The sequence below is a fragment of the Hemitrygon akajei genome, chromosome 22 (assembly GCF_048418815.1).
Source record: "Hemitrygon akajei chromosome 22, sHemAka1.3, whole genome shotgun sequence".
Classification (NCBI taxonomy): Eukaryota; Metazoa; Chordata; class Chondrichthyes; order Myliobatiformes; family Dasyatidae; genus Hemitrygon; species Hemitrygon akajei.
The window spans coordinates 11071337-11089137 of NC_133145.1; the positions used below are offsets into that span (position 1 = coordinate 11071337).

Consider the following 17801-nt stretch of genomic DNA (forward strand, 5'->3'; position numbering starts at 1 on the left):
TCCCAAAGCACCGTGAAACATAGAGCAACACACGCAAAATGCTGGAGGAGCTCAGCAAGTTAGGTGGCATCTATCGAGGGGAATAAACAGTTGACGTTTCAGGCTGAAACCTTTCATCAGGACTGGAAAAGAAGGAGGCAGAAGTCAGAATAAGAAGGTGGGGGAAGGGAAGGAGTACAAGCTGGAAGGTGATAGGTGAGTCTAGTTGAGGGGGAAGATGGGTGTATGGGGAAGGAGGGATGAAGTAAGAAGCTGGGAGTGGATAGGTGGAAGAGGTAAATGATTGAAGAAGGAATCTAATAAGAGAGTACAGTGGACCATGGAAGAAAGGAACCAGAAGGAGTGATGGGTAGATGAGGAAAAGAGAAGGGGTTAAGAGGGTAACCAGAATGGAGAATGCAAAAAGAGAGAAGAAGGGAGTGGGAAATGTTACTGAAAGTTGGAGAAATTGATGTTCATGTCACCAGGGTGAAGGCAACCTAGCTGGAATATGATGGTTGCTCCTCAAACCTGAGTTGTTGGAGGAGAAACATCTCATGAAATCATCATGGCAATAGAGGAGGTTATGGATAATCATGTCAGATTGGGAATGGGAAGTCGAATTGAAAATGGCAGTCACGTTCATTCTGTCCACCACGAAAGCCAGGACCACTTTTTCCATTCCCCATTCTGGTTACCCCTTTCTTCCTTCTTTTCTCCCCACTGTCCTCTCCTATTAGATGAGGGGATTCAATCAAAACATCGACTGTTTATTCCCCTCCATAGATGCTGCCTGACTTGCTGAGACCCTCCAGCATTTTATGTGTGTTGCTCAAGATTTGGAAATCTGCAGATTCTCTTGTGTTTATGAAACAGAACAGTTTCCTGGCCACAGTCACTCAACAAGCGACATAAGGTTGTCTGTCAGTTTGTTTTGTTACTTTCCTTTGTGTTTGCATTGCACAAAATTGGCTGCTGCTTCTGACTGTCAAAGATAATTAAAGTTCAAAGTAAATTACATATCTGTTGCCATATACAACCCTGAAATTCAGTTTCCTGCAGACATACTCAATAAATCTATAGAATAATAGCCATTACAGAATCAATGAAAGACAGCACCACCTTGAATGTTTAACCATTGTCCAAAAGACAACAAACTCTGCAAATCCCAAAAGAAAGCTTGCTGCTGGCTCTGTGCCCAGAGACCTGAGATCTTTGGGCACACGGCTTGGAAAAAACAACACAGCAGACTTTTAACATCATAAATCAGCGAGTTATTTTGTTATGTCTCCCCTCTCGCTGTGAAATGGGGACATCTCTTTTTCCTTTATTATGGAGAGAGAGAGCCTGTGGTATGTCGAATTACCGAGTGAACGAGCAGTCTTTGGGGTACTGCAAGTCTGTATCTTTATCGATGCTTTGCTGCACACTTCAATGCTCAGTGGGGGGCGCAGATGCTTTTTTGCTGGTGGGGCTGCTACTCATGTGGGAGGGGGAAGCTGGGGGGGCATTAGGGTTCTAACATTTAACTCATTCATTCTTTGGGCACTCCTCATGAATGTTTGCAAAGAAAGAATTTCAGGATCTATATTGTATACATTTCTCTAACATTAAATGTACCTTTTGAAACCTATTGAAAGAAACAATAATAAATAAGCAATAAGTATCAAGAACATGAGGTGAAGAGTCCATAGATTGTGGGAACACGTCAGTGATGGGGCAAGTGAAGTTGCATGAATTTATCCCCTTTGGTTCAAGTGCCTGATGGTTGAGAGCTAATTACTATTCCTGAACCTGGTGGTGTGTGTCCTGAGGCTCCAGTACCTTTTTTCCAATGGCAGCACAGGAAGAGAACATGACCTGGGTATTGGGGGCCTCTGCTGGTGGATGATGCTTTCCTGCAACACCGTTTCACGTAGATATGCTCAATGATCATAGTCAAGGTGAAAATAAATCTGAAGGGTTTCTACAGTATATTAATAGCAAAAGGATAGTGAGGGATAAAATTGGTCCCTTATAGAATCAGAGTGGACAGCTACGTGTGGAGCCGAAAGAGATGGGGGAGATTTTGAATAATTTCTTTTCTTCGGTATTCACAAAGGAGAAGGATATTGAATTGCGTAAGGTAAGGGAAACAAGTAGGGAAGTTATGGAAACTATGACGATTAAAGAGGAGAAAGTACTGGCGCTTTTAAGGAATATAAAAGTGGATAAATCTCCAGGTCCTGACAGGATATTCCCTTGGACCTTGAGGGAGGTTAGTGTAGAAATAGCAGGGGCTCTGACAGATATATTTCAAATGTCATCACAAACGGGGATGGTGCCGGAGGATTGGCGTATTGCTCATGTGGTTCCGTTGTTTAAAAAGGGCTCTAAGAGTAAACCTAGCAATTATAGGCCTGTCAGTTTGATGTCAGTGGTGGGTAAATTAATGGAAGGTATTCTTAGAGATGGTATATATAATTATTTGGATAGACAGGGTCTAATTAGGAATAGTCAGCATGGATTTGTGTGTGGAAGGTCATGTTTGACAAATCTTATTGAATTTTTTAAAGAGGTTACGAGGAAAGTTGATGAGGGTAAAGCAGTGGATGTTGTCTATATGGACTTCAGTAAGGCCTTTGACAAGGTTCCGCACAGAAGGTTAATTAGGAAGGTTCAATCGTTAGGTATTAATATTGAAGTAGTAAAATGGATTCAACAGTGGCTGGATGGGAGATGCCAGAGAGTAGTGGTGGATAACTGTTTGTCAGGTTGGAGGCCAGTGACTAGTGGTGTGCCTCAGGGATCTGTACTGGGTCCAATGTTGTTTGTCAGATACATTAATGATCTGGATGATGGGGTGGTAAATTGGATTAGTAAGTATGCAGATGATACTAAGATAGGTGGCATTATGGATAGTGAATTAGGTTTTCAAAGCTTGCAGAGAGATTTAGGCTAGTTAGAAGAGTGGGCTGAAAGATGGCAGATGGAGTTTAATACTGAGAAGTGTGAGGTACTACATTTTGGTAGGAATAATCTAAATAGGACATACATGGTAAATGGTAGGGCAATGAAGAATGCAGTGGAACAGAGTGATCTAGGAATAATGGTGCATAGTTCCCTGAAGGTGGAATCTTATGTGGATAGGGTGGTGAAGAAAACTTTTGGTATGCTGGCCTTTATAAATCAGAGCATTGAGTATAGGAGTTGGGATGTAATGTTAAAATTGTACAAGGCATTGGTAAGGCCAAATTTGGAGTATTGTGTACAGTTCCGGTCACTGAATTTATAGGAAAGATTTCAACGAAATAGAGAGAGTACAGAGAAGATTTACTAGAATGTTACCTGGGTTTCAACACCTAAGTTACAGGGAAAGGATGAACAAGTTAGGTCTTTGTTCTTTGGAGCGTAGAAGGTTGAGGGGGGACTTGATAGAGGTATTTAAAATTATGAAGGGGATAGACAGAGTTGACGTGGATAGGCTTTTTCCATTGAGAGTAGGGGAGATTCAAACAAGAGGACATGAGTTGAGAGTTAGGGGCAAAGGTTTAAGGGTAACACGAGGGGGAATTTCTTTACTCAGAGAGTGGTAGCTGTGTGGAACGAGCTTCCAGTAGAAGTGGTAGAGGCAGGTTCGATATTGTCATTTGAAGTAAAATTGGATAGGTATATGGATAGGAAAGGAATGGAGGGTTATGGGCCAAGTGCGGGCCAGTGGGATTAGGTGAGAGTAAGCGTTTGGCACAGACTAGAAGGGCTGAGATGGCCTGTTTCCGTGCTGTAATTGTTATATGGTTATATGATGGGGAGGGCTTAACTGTGATGGACTGGGAAGGGCTGAGATGGCCTGTTTCCGTGCTGTAATTGTTATATGGTTATATGATGGGGAGGGCTTAACTGTGATGGACTGGGCTATATTCACTACTTTTTGTAGGATTTTCTGTTCAAGGGCATTGGTGTTTCCATATTAGGCTGTGATGCAGCCAGTCAATATACTCTCCACTACACATCTACAGAAGTTTGTCGAAGTTTTAGATGTCATGCCGAATCTTCACAAACTCCAAAGGAAATAGAGGTATTGCTGTGTTTTCTTCGTAACTGCACTTGCATGCTAGGCCCAGAAATGATCTTCTGAAATAAGAACACCGAGGAATTTAAAATTGTTGACCCTCTCCCTATTTGATCCTCCAATGAGGACTGACTTATGGACCTCTGGTTTCCTTCCCCTGAGGTCAATAATCAGCTGCTTCATCTTGCTGATATTGAGTAAGTGATTGTTGTTATGGCATCAGCAAACTTGAATGTGGCATTGGACATTGGAGCTGTGCTTGGACAGAGTCGTAAGTGTAAAGTGAGTAGAGCAGGGGGCTAAGCACAGAGCCCTGTGGTGCATCTGTGCTGATGGAGATTATTGTTACCAATCCAAACTGACTGGAGTCTGCAAGTAAGCAAATCGAGGATCCAACTGCACAAGGAGGTATTGAGGCAAAGGTCTTGGAGCTTATTGATAAGTTTTGAGGGGATGATGGTACTGCCTGCTGAGCTGTAGTTGATAGAGAGCATCCTGATGTATATACCTTCGCTGACCTGATGTTCCAAGGTTGAGTGAGGAGCCAGTGAAATAACATTTGCTGTGGAGCTGTTGCTCTGCTAGGCAAATTGGAGCAGATCCAAGTCACTTCTCAGGAAGGAGTTGATACATTTTATCACCAACCTCTTGAAACACTTCATCACTGTGGATGTAAGTGTTACTGGATAATAGTGATTGAAGCAGGTTACCTTGTTCTTCATGGGCACTGGTATAATTGAAGCCTTGTTGAAGCAGGTAGGTACTACTCAGTACTTACAGTTGATCAGCACAGATCTTTAGTACTTGGCCAGTTACCCCATCTGGGCCAGATGCTTTTCGTGGGTTCACCCTCTTGAAGGCTGCTCACACGTCAGCCTCAGAGACTGAAATCGTAGGATCATCAGGGGTTGTTGGAGTTTGTGATGGTTCCTCCATGTTTTGCTGGTCAAAGAGAGCATAGAAGGCATTGAGCTCATCTGGAACCTTGATGGGATGGTACTACACACCCCCATTAGCCACCAGGACATTGAGGAACAGTTATGTAATCAGATTAAGGGAATATGTAAAAATAATAGGGTTATTGTCATGGGGGATTTCTATTTCCCTAATATAAACTGGGACTTTCTTAGTGTAAGGAGCTATGCACTAGTTTCATCGGTAAGTCTACCTCTATAACTAGACTTGACCAAGTTCAACGTTGAAAACAATGACTCACATGAATATTCATGGAGAGCCAAGCTACATACAATATTTATCATTGTTCATTCAAAAATAATAGAAGAAAAAATATAAGCAGAGCGAAGCATATTATGTATTGCAATGTACTGCTGCTGCAAAACAACAAGTTTCTAAACATATGCTGGTGATATTAAACCTGATTCTGATTCTGACTTTGACAACTGGCCCAACTATTTACTATCCAAATACTGATATGTACACCAGTTCTGTGAGGATTTCACAAGGTAACCTAACGTGTTCTTGTAACCATTCAGCTGGCACCAAACTGGTGGGAGATGTTTCCTGTGACAACATCTGCTCTCGGATTGTAAAAAATAACTTGCTGCTTTGTTTGGCAGTAAAATGATTATGATGTGTCTTTTTTCATTATGGTAGGGGACTAAAGAATTGAAGGGCAGCTGCATGCCACTACCAACAAAATTTTGTGCATGTAATTTTAGGCACATGTTCCATAGGTTTGCCACTCTGCTTGTAAACTGCAGTTTTGTTTGTTGCTGTGCTGCTGCTCTCAGGTAAAGTAATATCAATATCCTGTATCACTGGTGAAGGTACAGTCACGATGCCTCCTGAATTGAACAGCCAAGTGGCCACTATTTGAAAGGAAGTTCACTTTTAGGAATTGAGAGACCACATTGATCAGGGATCCAAAAGAGACTAATTTTATTTCTCTTTCTACATAGGAACCTCACTTTGAAGTTCTGGACCAACCTCTGCAGCAACCTCTCACTCGACTGCAGGGAGCAGAGCGACAGGCAGCTTTGGAGCTTTTCAAATTGGTTAGTACCAACTCTGACAATCCACAATCAAAATACTCATATCAGCTATAGTCTGATGAATCTTGCCCACTCCTTACAAGAATCTCTTGTAAATTTTACCTCTCTTGGTTTCCCTAAACACCACCACCATCGGATTTTGAAATACCAACCTCCTGTTACTTAGATTTATTTCAATCACCTGTGAACTATCTTTCTTATAAAAGTAAAGAAGTGAACAGGACAGGTAGAAAGTGTGATCACCTAACTCTCAATCTCTGTCACAGCCAGAAGTGGATATAAAGAAATTATACCTGTTAATATGTTTCTTGTTAATATGTTTCTTTAAAGAAATGTCATTATAACTGGGAAAAAATAAACAAAAATGCAAAAGTGATGATGAAATAATGACTATATGTCTATTCAATAATTATTGATTCAAGATCTCAGTATGTTCCAATTTGATTGGTGTTCAACAAACATTTGATGAGGTCCTGTATATTGTATATAATGTATATTGGGGACAAGCATGGACAGGAAGGGATTGAGAGGAAAGAGATGGAGTGGTGGTGTAGGGATGACCATTAATGAAGGCAGTGTGCCATACTCACACATTATCTCTGGTTATGTCCTCTCCTTTTGGGAAAACAGATTCTGGTGACGTGATTCTACAAGTGGGAGAGAATCCTCAACATTTCCCCAAGCCCCATGAACACACACTGCTGCAATCTATAAGCTCACAACCTAGATCATGGCATCATTTTAAACAAGGGCAAGAAACGTCTTCCTTATTACATTTTACTCATGATGCGATGCTCCTCGCTGTTGAACAAAGTGTAGAAGCAGTGCTTGAAGTAACCAGAGCAGACAATGCAGCCTGGTTGGAAGGCTCAAACCTCCATCACCAGGGCTCTTGGTAGCACCACCACTGAACTAATTAGTCCAAGCATGAAGGGTATTGGTATTGGTTTACAATTGTCATTTGTACAGCTTGTCTTGCACACTATTCTTACAGATCACAGTGTATTGAGCTGGAATAAGGTAAAATAATAACAATGCAGAATAAAGTGTAAAAGCTACCAAAGAAAGACAGCAAAAGGATAAAGTGCAAGATAATAACAAGGTAGGTGGTGAGACCAAGAGTACATCTAATTGTAAAAGAAGTCCGTGCAAGAGTCTGGGACTAAAGCTGCCCTTGAGTCTGGTGGTAGGTACTTTCAGGCTTTTGTATCTTTTGCCCAGTGAGAGACAGGAGAAGACACCAGCCAGGGTCTGCAGCAGGAATTCACCAGATAAACATGCCAAGCCTCATCCCCCACACCCAGCTCTACTATTACAGAGGTCCATGGCACAATTAGTAGGGATGACCACTGCATGTTTTTGTGGAGACTGCCCTGTCTTCTTGCCAGTGACCATCTCTAATACATTGTGTGCACTGCAGTCATGGGGAACATAAACAGATCCGACAGCTGAAAACTGGGCATCCCTGAGGTCCTCTGGATCATTAGATGCAGCATAAATGCACACTGCTTCAGTAAGTAAGCTCACAGCCTAGATCATCCCTCACTCTACCATTGCTATCAACCCTAATTCAGTTGAACATGCAGAGGTGCTTGCTGGGAGCAACACTAGATGTATCCAAGCCTGATGTGCCAAGATTAGACTTCACAGTAAGTTTGCTAACACAAGCAACAGACAGTGCTAAATGATACCATAATGAATGGATCAGATAGAAACCTGCTGGATCTAGTCTTGTAGCTGATGGGTAAATGAACAGTTAGCAAAAGGAGAAAGCTCCAATAACATCACCAGCTTTGTGATACTGGGCCTAGCAGGTGAGTGTAAAAGATAAGTCAGAATGATTCACAGCCTAAAATGCTGAGGGGGTTATTCATCGCAGATGTCTCTGGAGATCCCACCATCGCAGTTATATACTGCAGAGTATACTCGACGGATCAATCTCCTCTATCGTATGGTCTTACGATAAACAAAAAGGCTATTTTCATTGGCTGGGGAGTTTGGCTCTATTGGCGCAGTACAAAATTGGAATCTGGAAGAGGATTGCAAGTTATGTAGGGTGAATTCTTAGTGTTAGTATAGAATCTGAGGAAAGGGAAAATGCCGGATATAAGTTTCTATCACAATCTGCAATAATCTAGAAATTGTTCCTTTGCAGAATCGAGGATCATGCTGATGATGCTTGTAACAGTCAGATAGGGAATACTGCAATGTTCTCAAAACATCATTGTCAGAATTTCTCATGTAATCCCACTCAAGTGACATTATTGGCCTCATTAAAGTCTTGTCTTAATGTATGTCTACATTGAGCTCCTGAAGGGACATATACCTAGACAAGCGAAACTCTTCTCATTACAGGGGAGTATTGCTGCTGAGTGAGTAAGAGAGGGTACCAAGAATACAGAGGATCCTGAAGGAGCTGGTTAAGGACAGTATCTGCAGGAGGCATGATGTTTGTGTAAGGGGCCATGGAGCAAAAGTGAGAAGTAAGCAGAGGGAATGTAACTGATGGGATTAGTCTAGCGAGAGCTGGGAAGGAACTGAAAGCCTCCTCCTGTCTTGTAAAAGTATATATTGTATATAGCAGAGGCTGCTGGTAAAGTTTGTAGTGTTCTATGTATGTTTTATAGCTTCCTACCTGCCTGCGTGTGGCATTTTCACTTTACATAGCAACTGTCAGACACTCTCTTTAGTACCTCGTGTTACATGCACTTTTTAAGCTCCCCTTTTCCTTTGTTAGGTTCTGCGGTTTCAACAAGAAGAATTCCTCCAAGGCAGAAAGGAAATCATCCTTGGGAATTTTATTGTGCAGAAGGGAATATCCAATCCCAGACTCCGGAATGAGATCTACTGCCAGGTGGCGAACCAGACCTGGAAGAACCGTGACATGGAGGAATGGCAGAGAGCCTGCCTCCTGATGACCACCTGCCTGAGCTGTCTGCAGCCTTCGCCCGAGCTTGAGAAGCCTCTGCTCAAGTGAGCAAGTCCTGCGTGAGAGAGAGTGTGTTACATGGAGAGTGCAGGGTGGGGGACAGTACAGAGGCAGAGAAACAAGAAGTGATCTTTGAGCTTCAGTGATTCAATGAATGTTTGACCAGCGCCTTGCCCTCTGTCATCGGGTTTCTGTACCATCCATAATCTCATGAACACTTCCTTACCATTTCTCTTTTGCACTGCTTATTTATTTTTCAGTTGTAATTTTGACATCTTGCATTGTACTGCTGCCAGAAAACAACACATTTCCTGACCATGTCAGTGATAAACCTGATTCTGATTCAGATTCAGTTGTCTCTGACCAGCACAGTCCTGACCACAGCCAGGTTTAAAGGACCTTTGTACAAGCTGTTCTTTTGTCTATCCCAGTGACCATACTCCAACACAGGACCTTTAAAGCCTCCTCTTTGACTAATACTAATGTCACCCTCTTTGGTATCTTCTCTTATCTGATTGAGCTCCTGTACAGTTTCTTTCAAATGTTACTGCAGGACATGTCAGCCCACCTTTTCTGAACCATTGTTTGTGTTCCACACTTGCTTCACTCCTGCTCACCTCCCTCCACCTTGCTCTGTCAATGTTTTCCATTATCCCTTCTCCATGACCTGTGCAGCTTCCTCTGACACTTGGCCCAGTGGAAGATGTAAGAACACTATTGGCTGTGGGATTAAACCACAGAAAGTGCAAAGATCCAGAAGCAGTATACTTCATATGCTGTAGGGTCTGAATGTATTCAAGGCTGAGTGAGTTTGGACTACAGGGAAATCAAATGTCATTGGCACCAGGGTGGGGGATGAAGTTGAGACCAGTGTTCAGACCAGCTATGATCATGATTGAATGGTGGAGTAAACTGCACATAAACTCCACAAACTCCACATCTTGTTCCTGTTTGGGAAACATCGTCAGATTCCCACTTCTTTAGAATGGTCTACGTGTGTGAACACTTCCAGCTTCAAAATGCTTGATGGTCTAGAACAGATTCTATACAAGATAACCTCTATCCTTACGGCGACTGATTAGAATAGTGCAGAGGAGCTTTATTCTGATCTAGCCCATGCTGAGGGTGCCCTAGAAATATTTGATGGGTGGTGGTGTCAAGGGGACTTTATTGCACAACTGACTGATGTTGGACCTGCTCTATGACTGGTGAGACAGAAGTAAGTTAGGCCATTCAGCTGCACAAAATCCTGGTCCTTGCAGTTACATCATGGCTAATCCACAACTTAACCCCGTCTGTCATGTGCAAATGAGAATCTCACTTTCTGATTCTATAGGTAAGTGAAATATTAATCTTCATTTCCCCCCTATTAAACCACTCTCCATCGTTGCAACTTCCAGGCAGCCTCCTGACCCACCAATCTGCAGTCTCCTCATCACCGTAATGGTCTCCAAACCTTCATTAAATGTTTGTCCGTTTTCCCCCTGACTGTATGGGTTTCCTTTGGGTGCTCTGGTTTCCTCCCACATTCCAAAGGGTCAGTGAGTTGTGGGCCTGCTACATTGGTGACACTTGCCCAGCGCAATCCTCGCTGATTTGATTTGACACCAAACAATGTGTTTCACTGTATGTTTTGATGTGCAAGTGACAAATAAAGCTAAGCTTTCTTTCTTTAAATGCTCTCCTGATCTCTGAACTCTTGCTATGTCCTGGCCTTAGTATCCCATCCTCGCCTGCTCCCAGTTGCTGATCTCCCACATCCCAAAATCCAGCTATGCTGCACTTTCTGTGACTGTTAGTGTGTTACCATGAACCACCTCAACACACTGTGTGATGATTTGCTCTATGTGAACAGTGTGCAAGACAAGCTTTTCACTGTTCCTCAGTACACATGGCAATAGTAAGCCAATACCAGTTCCACCTCCTACGATCACAACAAAAGCTGGTCTCAATCTCCCAGTCATCCCACAGCTTTCACCATCACCATCAAATGCAAGGCTTATGTCACCCTCAGCTTACTCCAAACACAGGCCTGATGAGAAGGAGCAGATTGGACAAAAATGTTCAATGCTCAGTCTGCAATCAAGCTCAGGACTGAAGTTAGACCAACCCAAACACTACCCACCACACCTGGTTGTTCTGTCACATCTTTCTCATTGGTGATTGTGTTAAATTATTTAACCTCCTTTACTATTTGAACATCTCCCCTTCTCTGAGATCTTCTCTATTCAAGGGTTAACAACCCAAACCCCTGCTATACTTCCACATTATTTAACCCTCTATGCCCTGATGTGATTTATTGAATCCTTGCTGCAGCCCTTTGACACCAGCGTATACTTCTGGTGATGGGTGCCTACAGTGAGTAACTGTGCACTGCAAGGCTTTGTAACTAAAATTCTTTACAGTTGTAATATATATCTTCTCACTTTTTCTTACACAGAAACCAACATTTTCAGTAGTCATTTAAATTTCTTTTTTAGTCCTGTCCTCTAATACTTTCTGAATTTTGCCCTCTAACTTGTTATTTAGATCCATTTAGAAAGCACTCCAGTAGTTAATCTTCCTTATATTGTAGGTAGATGACCTCATACCTACTAACGCTGAATTACTTTCATTCACAATCTATCGGTGTATTTTGCAACTCCAGCACGGTCCATGCTCTGCACCGGCAGATTTACTTGGTACCTAATCCATATTGTACCATAGCTGGGAGAGTGTGAATAGACAAACAAAAAGATCTATGCTGTGTCTAATCCATGTTGTATCCACCTGCTGGTGTTGATATTGTTCATTTTTGTCTGTAATAGAAATAATTTCACCTTATTGAAGTAATATCGTTCAGTGAAAGTCTCCTGACTGTGTCTAGGTTTGCAGTAACACAGAATGACCATGTGCCATTGTTCTCACACAGGTATGTGTCCGATCACATCATGGAAGAGTACAGGGCTGTGTGTCAACAGAAAGCCCTTAGTGCCATGCAGTGCGTTCAAAACAGGGCCTTCCCACCCACCCAGCTAGAATGGACAGCCAATCACAGGCGAGGACAGATGGTGCTGGATGTCCACATCTCTCATGGTATTTACATGAATACAATAATATCATTGACTCAGCTATACAGCTTGAAATGCATAATTTTATAAATTAATTGTTAAAAAATCCTCTTTAAGATAGAAATCCTTTATTGTTCCTAATTCCCTTTCAGTTCAGTCCCTGAAACTGCAATGCATTGGTGTGTTTGGATAAGGTGTTAAAAGAAGGTTGTGCATCGGTGTTCGATTGTTTACCATCTGATACATGTTAAAGGTCCCACTGATCGGGTACAACGATCCTCCAACCAGCTCCCCTTTTTAACACTTGAAACAGAAAGTAGATTCACTGATCACTGATCTCAGTACAGTGTATGATTAGAATTGCTGCTGAAATCACTTTCACAGAAATAGTGTCCAGAGCTTGTGGGCAGAAGTTTTGCATTTTTGTAGACTCTATAAACAATGCATTGAAACAGCAAACATCAAAATCTATAAGAAATGTGATTCCTCTGTAGATTCATATCTGCATAAGCTTGGACCAGTTATTATATTTTGATTAGGCTTTCCTGGTAACTTTTCTATTGCAAATATCCATGTCCAGATTTATAATGGTAAGCCCCCATATAAATCTATCCCAATGTAATCAGCTTATCTTATTAAACCCTTTCAAAATATGTATGACCTTCACCATCCTCTCAGTTAGGTGAATAAATAAGTCCTCAAATGTTAATAGTCTCGGCTATCGTTTGACATCTGTCAGTGACTCCCTGCCGAGCCTTCGCCATGACATTAACATGGTGAACAAGCTAAAGAAGAACTTGGTATTTAATTCTGTCTGTGTGTTGCTCAAGGTTTCCAACATCTGCAGAATCTTTTGTGTTAATGATTATCATTCTCTTGAATGATAATTTAATTTAATATAATATAATTTAATGAACATTAGTAAAACCTATGATCCCAAAAGTATTGATATCTTTATTGGCTTGTTCTTCCTTTGGATTGGCTGAAAAGCGATTTGAAATATGAAAGTGTTGTGCAGATGTACCCTCTTGCACAATACTGACTGCACATGTCGAACATCCTGCAGCCTACCAGAGAAACAGGTTCCCCATTGAACACGCCCCTATCGGTCCCAGTTTCACTCTTGTCCCTGGCTACTTGGAAATAGGGGTTCAGCTGGAGATCTTTTACAGTTTAACTTCATTTTCTCTCACCAGATGAAAAATTTGCAACAGAAGTGGAGTCCTGGACAACAGGAGAAGAACTTGGAAACTGGATTTTAAGATTCCGGTATGTGAAAATGTGGACAAGACATCCAGTGTACAGATGTGCCTAAGAAAGAGAGAGTAGGCCATTCACACGGTGGAGTTATGCCCAGTGGAGACACTCTGCATAGATACACCCACTGCAATCAGACATATACTCAGATCACATACAAGTATTCCCGTCACAACCATGATACATTCAGCAATGATGCACAGTGTGCAGTATTAAAAATACCCAATGCAGGCACAGCTTTACTCAACATGAGAAACACAAACACAGGTGAAACACAGTGACATACGCAATGTAGTTTCAAAATCAAAACCATCATCATTTATAGTTCAATTTGTAACCTGTCTCTCTGTAGTCTTGCATTGCACAGTGTGCTAATGTGGTGACCTTATCTCTGTCGGATTGGCCATGCAGTGTGAGTGTGTGCTCAGCACTGTGTTGTTCACAAACCTGTGATGGTGCTGTGTGGGCTCCTGGTAAGTACATCAGAAGTGAAGTTCACCTTTTCTACATGTTAGTGTGGCTGGCAGTGAATCACGGTTATCTTAATTTGAGAGGCAATTGTCACGTACAGAACTTCTCTATGACATGGTTTTGGGGGGAGGGTCAGGGGAGGATTCCACTAGGAATGGATGTGAATAGGTATGAAATTATGTTCTGTATTTGCCTGAAAGAGTGCATATCCAACAAGTCTGAAGAAAGCAAAACCATGTGGGGCAAACAGTCCACTTGATTGGCACCTCACACTCTACCATAGATATTCTCCCCACCTACCTTCTGCATTCCATTGTCGTAATGTCTACAGAAGCGCAGCAACTTCTCAAGGTTTTTACAGTGGCACTGTTCAAAACTGTGACCTCTATCACCAAGAATGACTGTGCCAGAAAGGACCTGGGATGGTCAAAACTTCATGGTTGTCTCCAACTCACACAATGTCCTGACATCAAAATATATCACATCTTATTTCATTGCATTAATCTCCCTTCCCTGACTACACCGTGGGAACACGGTCAGTTCAGGAATGGCACCAGGGCAGGATGGTGGCTCACCCCTCCCTTCTCAAGGACATTATCGTGTCCCATGTGCGGATTTTAAAAATTCCTTACAGATCCTCCATTGCTTAGTTTAAGTGCTTCAACTTTATCATTCCTTAACTTCCCAAACTCTAGTAAACACTAGCTGAATTAATGCAACCTGCTGTTATAATTTGACCTCCAAGTTATCTTGACAAATTTGTACTTCACTTCCTCCAACTTCTGTGTGGAGAGCATTCTGACAGGCTGCATCACTGTCTGGTATGGGGGAGAAGGACTACCGCACTTGACCAAAAGAAGCTTCCTTTTTTTTTCTTTCTATATTATCATGTACTGCTACTGAAAAGTTAACAAATTTCATGACACATGCTGGAGATAATAAACCTGATTCTGATTCTGAATAATTCTACCTGAGCATAGCCATCAGAAGTGAATAGGCCAAAGGGCGTACAGTATGTCTGTGCTGCATAACTCTCTATGATGCCATGATACTCTCAGTTCAAAGTATCAAAGTACATATCTGTCACCTCGAGATTCATTTTCTTACAGGCATTTACAGGAAGATAAGGCAATACTGACAAACGTCCACGTGCAAAAGAGGACACATCATGCCAATAATAAATTTTAAAAATACTGAGAACCTGAGTTGTAGAGTCCTTGGAAGTGAGTTCATAGTTGTGGAGTCAGTTCAGCATTGAGATGAGTGAAGCTGGTTCAGGAGTCTGATGCTTGTGAAGTAATAACTGTTCCTGAACCTGGTGGTGTGGGACTTCCTGCCTGATGTTTGTAGCAAGAAGAGAGCCTGGCCTGCGTGATGGGAGTCCTTGATGATGGCTGCTGCTTTCTTGTGGTAGTGCTCCTTATTAATGTGGAGGGGAGGGCTTTGCCTTTGGTGGACTGGGCTGTGTCCACTACTTTTGTAGGTTTTCCATTCCTGGGCATTGGTGTGTGTACCGTATAGCCTACAGTATAATAAGGGACTACTTTATGTTTTAGTAACACGTCATTGTATGCGCTAATAGGTGCGTATTGAGCATGCGCTATTAGGCGTGTATTGATCTGTACGTGTATGCCGAGTTCAGTTTCTGCCAGTAAAGGTTTTTATTACTAGTATTGTTGTGTAAATAGACTACATACACAACAAATTGACCATGAGACTTATGAACCTACATCTTATTGGAACACTGTGATTTAGTTGATAACGACACTCGGAGGAGAAGAGAGAGAGTCTAGACACATCTAGATGGAGTGCGCTCGTTGCTCTAGCAAAAAGGATATGCGAGTCAAAAAGAAAACAAAGGGAGAATGAGTCTAAATTAGCATAACAAAGATTGGAACCATTACAGCATTTGATAGTGGCATTGAAGCCTTAGGCTACGTCCACACCAGACCGGATAAATCCGTAACCAAAGCTTTTTCTCTTTGTTTTTACCCTCCGTCCACACTAAAACGGCGTTTTCATCCCCCGAAAATGGAGATTTTCAGAAACGCTCTCCAGAGTGTGTAATTTTGAAAACGCCGCTTGGGCAGAACAGTGTGGACGGGGTAACCAGAGAAAACTAAAAACACTGTCATGGCGTGCTGGAACAGATGGTGACGGCAGCGCGCCATTTCATTGTTTTCTTGAATGCAACCTAACAATTTCAGAACAGATGGCAACGAGACTGAAGCCAGAAGAGTTAGAAATGTACTCACCAAATACTTTGACCCATAACTTACTGAATAAATAAGTATACTCGCTTTGCCCTGTTTTCTGTCCTTGCTCGTATGAAGGTGGTTCACCTATTTATGCAAGTACTTCTCTGACAATAGATGTGTAACAGCCTAATGTAACATTGTACGGAAATACAAGGTAACACTGATGCAGACATGTTTTATACATTTAACAAGGTGCTTTATTAATGCAACAGAGTTAGTCAGTTTTTCTTTTTTTTGTAATTTATTATTTTTATTGAAGTTCATCATCAAACAAACATTTCCATAAGATGTATTTCAGACATTGTACATATATGTCATATAATCATATATATCACAAATCTCCACAAAGTATTTATCTGAGGTATACACTTATAGAAAAGAGTGGAAAGAAAAAACAAGCAAAAGGAAAAAACTATGTACAAGTAGGGAGTGATCTTTTGTTTTACAACATATTCATTGATTTGTGAGAATAAAATCAGGCCTATGAGGCATTATGTAGTTAAATCATTTTTCCCAGTATGAATCAAATTGTTCCAACTTATGATTAACAGATGCTGTTATCTTCTCCATTTTGTAAACGCCCATTGTAATTTCCATCCATGCATTTAAAGTTGGGCTTTCCAGTGATAACCATTTCCTAGTAAGAGTCTTTTTACCAGCCACCAGCAATACATTCATTAAATATTTATCTCTTTTCAACCATTCTTGAGGTATATACCCAAAATATATGGTCTTACTCTCTAAAGGTATTTAACATTTAAAGATGTCTTGTAGGGCATTGTGTATCCCCCTCCAATAGTCTTTGATAACAGGTCATTCCCAAAAAATATGATTAATGATTTGCATTTTGTTTTCTACAATTTCTCCAGCAAACAGGGAGGTTACTATCATAATGGGATTTCTGAGAGGGTGTAATAAAATATCTTATCAAGTTTTTCCATCCAAACTCCCTCCATTTCTGTGAACTGGTACACTTCCATTGATATCTCCATATTATTGTCCATTCTTCCTCAGATATAATTATCCCTCCTTCCTTCTCCCATTTTGTTTTAATGTATGAAGTCCAATGTGTTTTAAGATTTGACAACCCCTTATACATACTTGAAATGATTCTACTGCCGTTATCTGAATTATATCCTTTTCTAAATAGTTCTATCAAGCATGTACTTGTCTTGGTTACATTTTTAAGCGTCTTATTAAAATATTGTTGCATCTGTAAATACCGATAAAAATCTTGTTTTTCTAATAAGTGTTTCTCTTTAAGCATTTCAAAACTGAACAGTGTTCCTTCTTTCATTATGTTGCAAAGAACTGTTATTCCTTTAGCTGTCCAGTCCTTAAATCTAGCATCCAGTTTATTTGGTGTAAAATCCGAGTCATATGCACACTATTTAAGAATTGCAATATCTCCCTCTAGATTATATTCTTTTATAGTGGTTTTCCATATTTTAAGAGTCAATTTCACCCATGGGTTATCAATAGTATTTACGTACCTTTGCAGGTTGTTATCAGCCAAAATTGCTTGTATGGGGATGGAAAGTACCCGCTCCTCAATGTTTTTCCATTGAGCGTCATATGATGGGTTGCACCAGCATATCACAGCTCTCAACTGTGCTGCAAAATAATAATCTCTAAGAGAAGGTAGGCCCCATCCCCCTTTTTCCTTTGCCAATTGCAAAGTTTTGAGACGAACTCTAGGCCTTTTACCCTGCCAAATATACCTTGATAGCATCTTGTTCCATTCATTGAATTGATTTTGATTAATCTCTATTGGTAGGGTCTGAAAGAGATATA

The 17801-nt window shown here is 41.2% G+C and overlaps 1 protein-coding gene across 1 annotated transcript in view; it reads left to right on the forward strand.

The window, feature by feature from the left end:
• myo15b (myosin XVB) overlaps positions 1-17801 on the forward strand; it is a 452296-nt gene that overhangs the window by 223456 nt on the left and 211039 nt on the right. Inside the window, exons 30-33 of the mRNA XM_073026589.1 lie at positions 5950-6045; positions 8780-9015; positions 11883-12046; positions 13218-13290. Coding sequence (XP_072882690.1) covers positions 5950-6045; positions 8780-9015; positions 11883-12046; positions 13218-13290 — 569 coding nt within the window. The remainder of the gene's footprint in view (positions 1-5949; positions 6046-8779; positions 9016-11882; positions 12047-13217; positions 13291-17801) is intronic.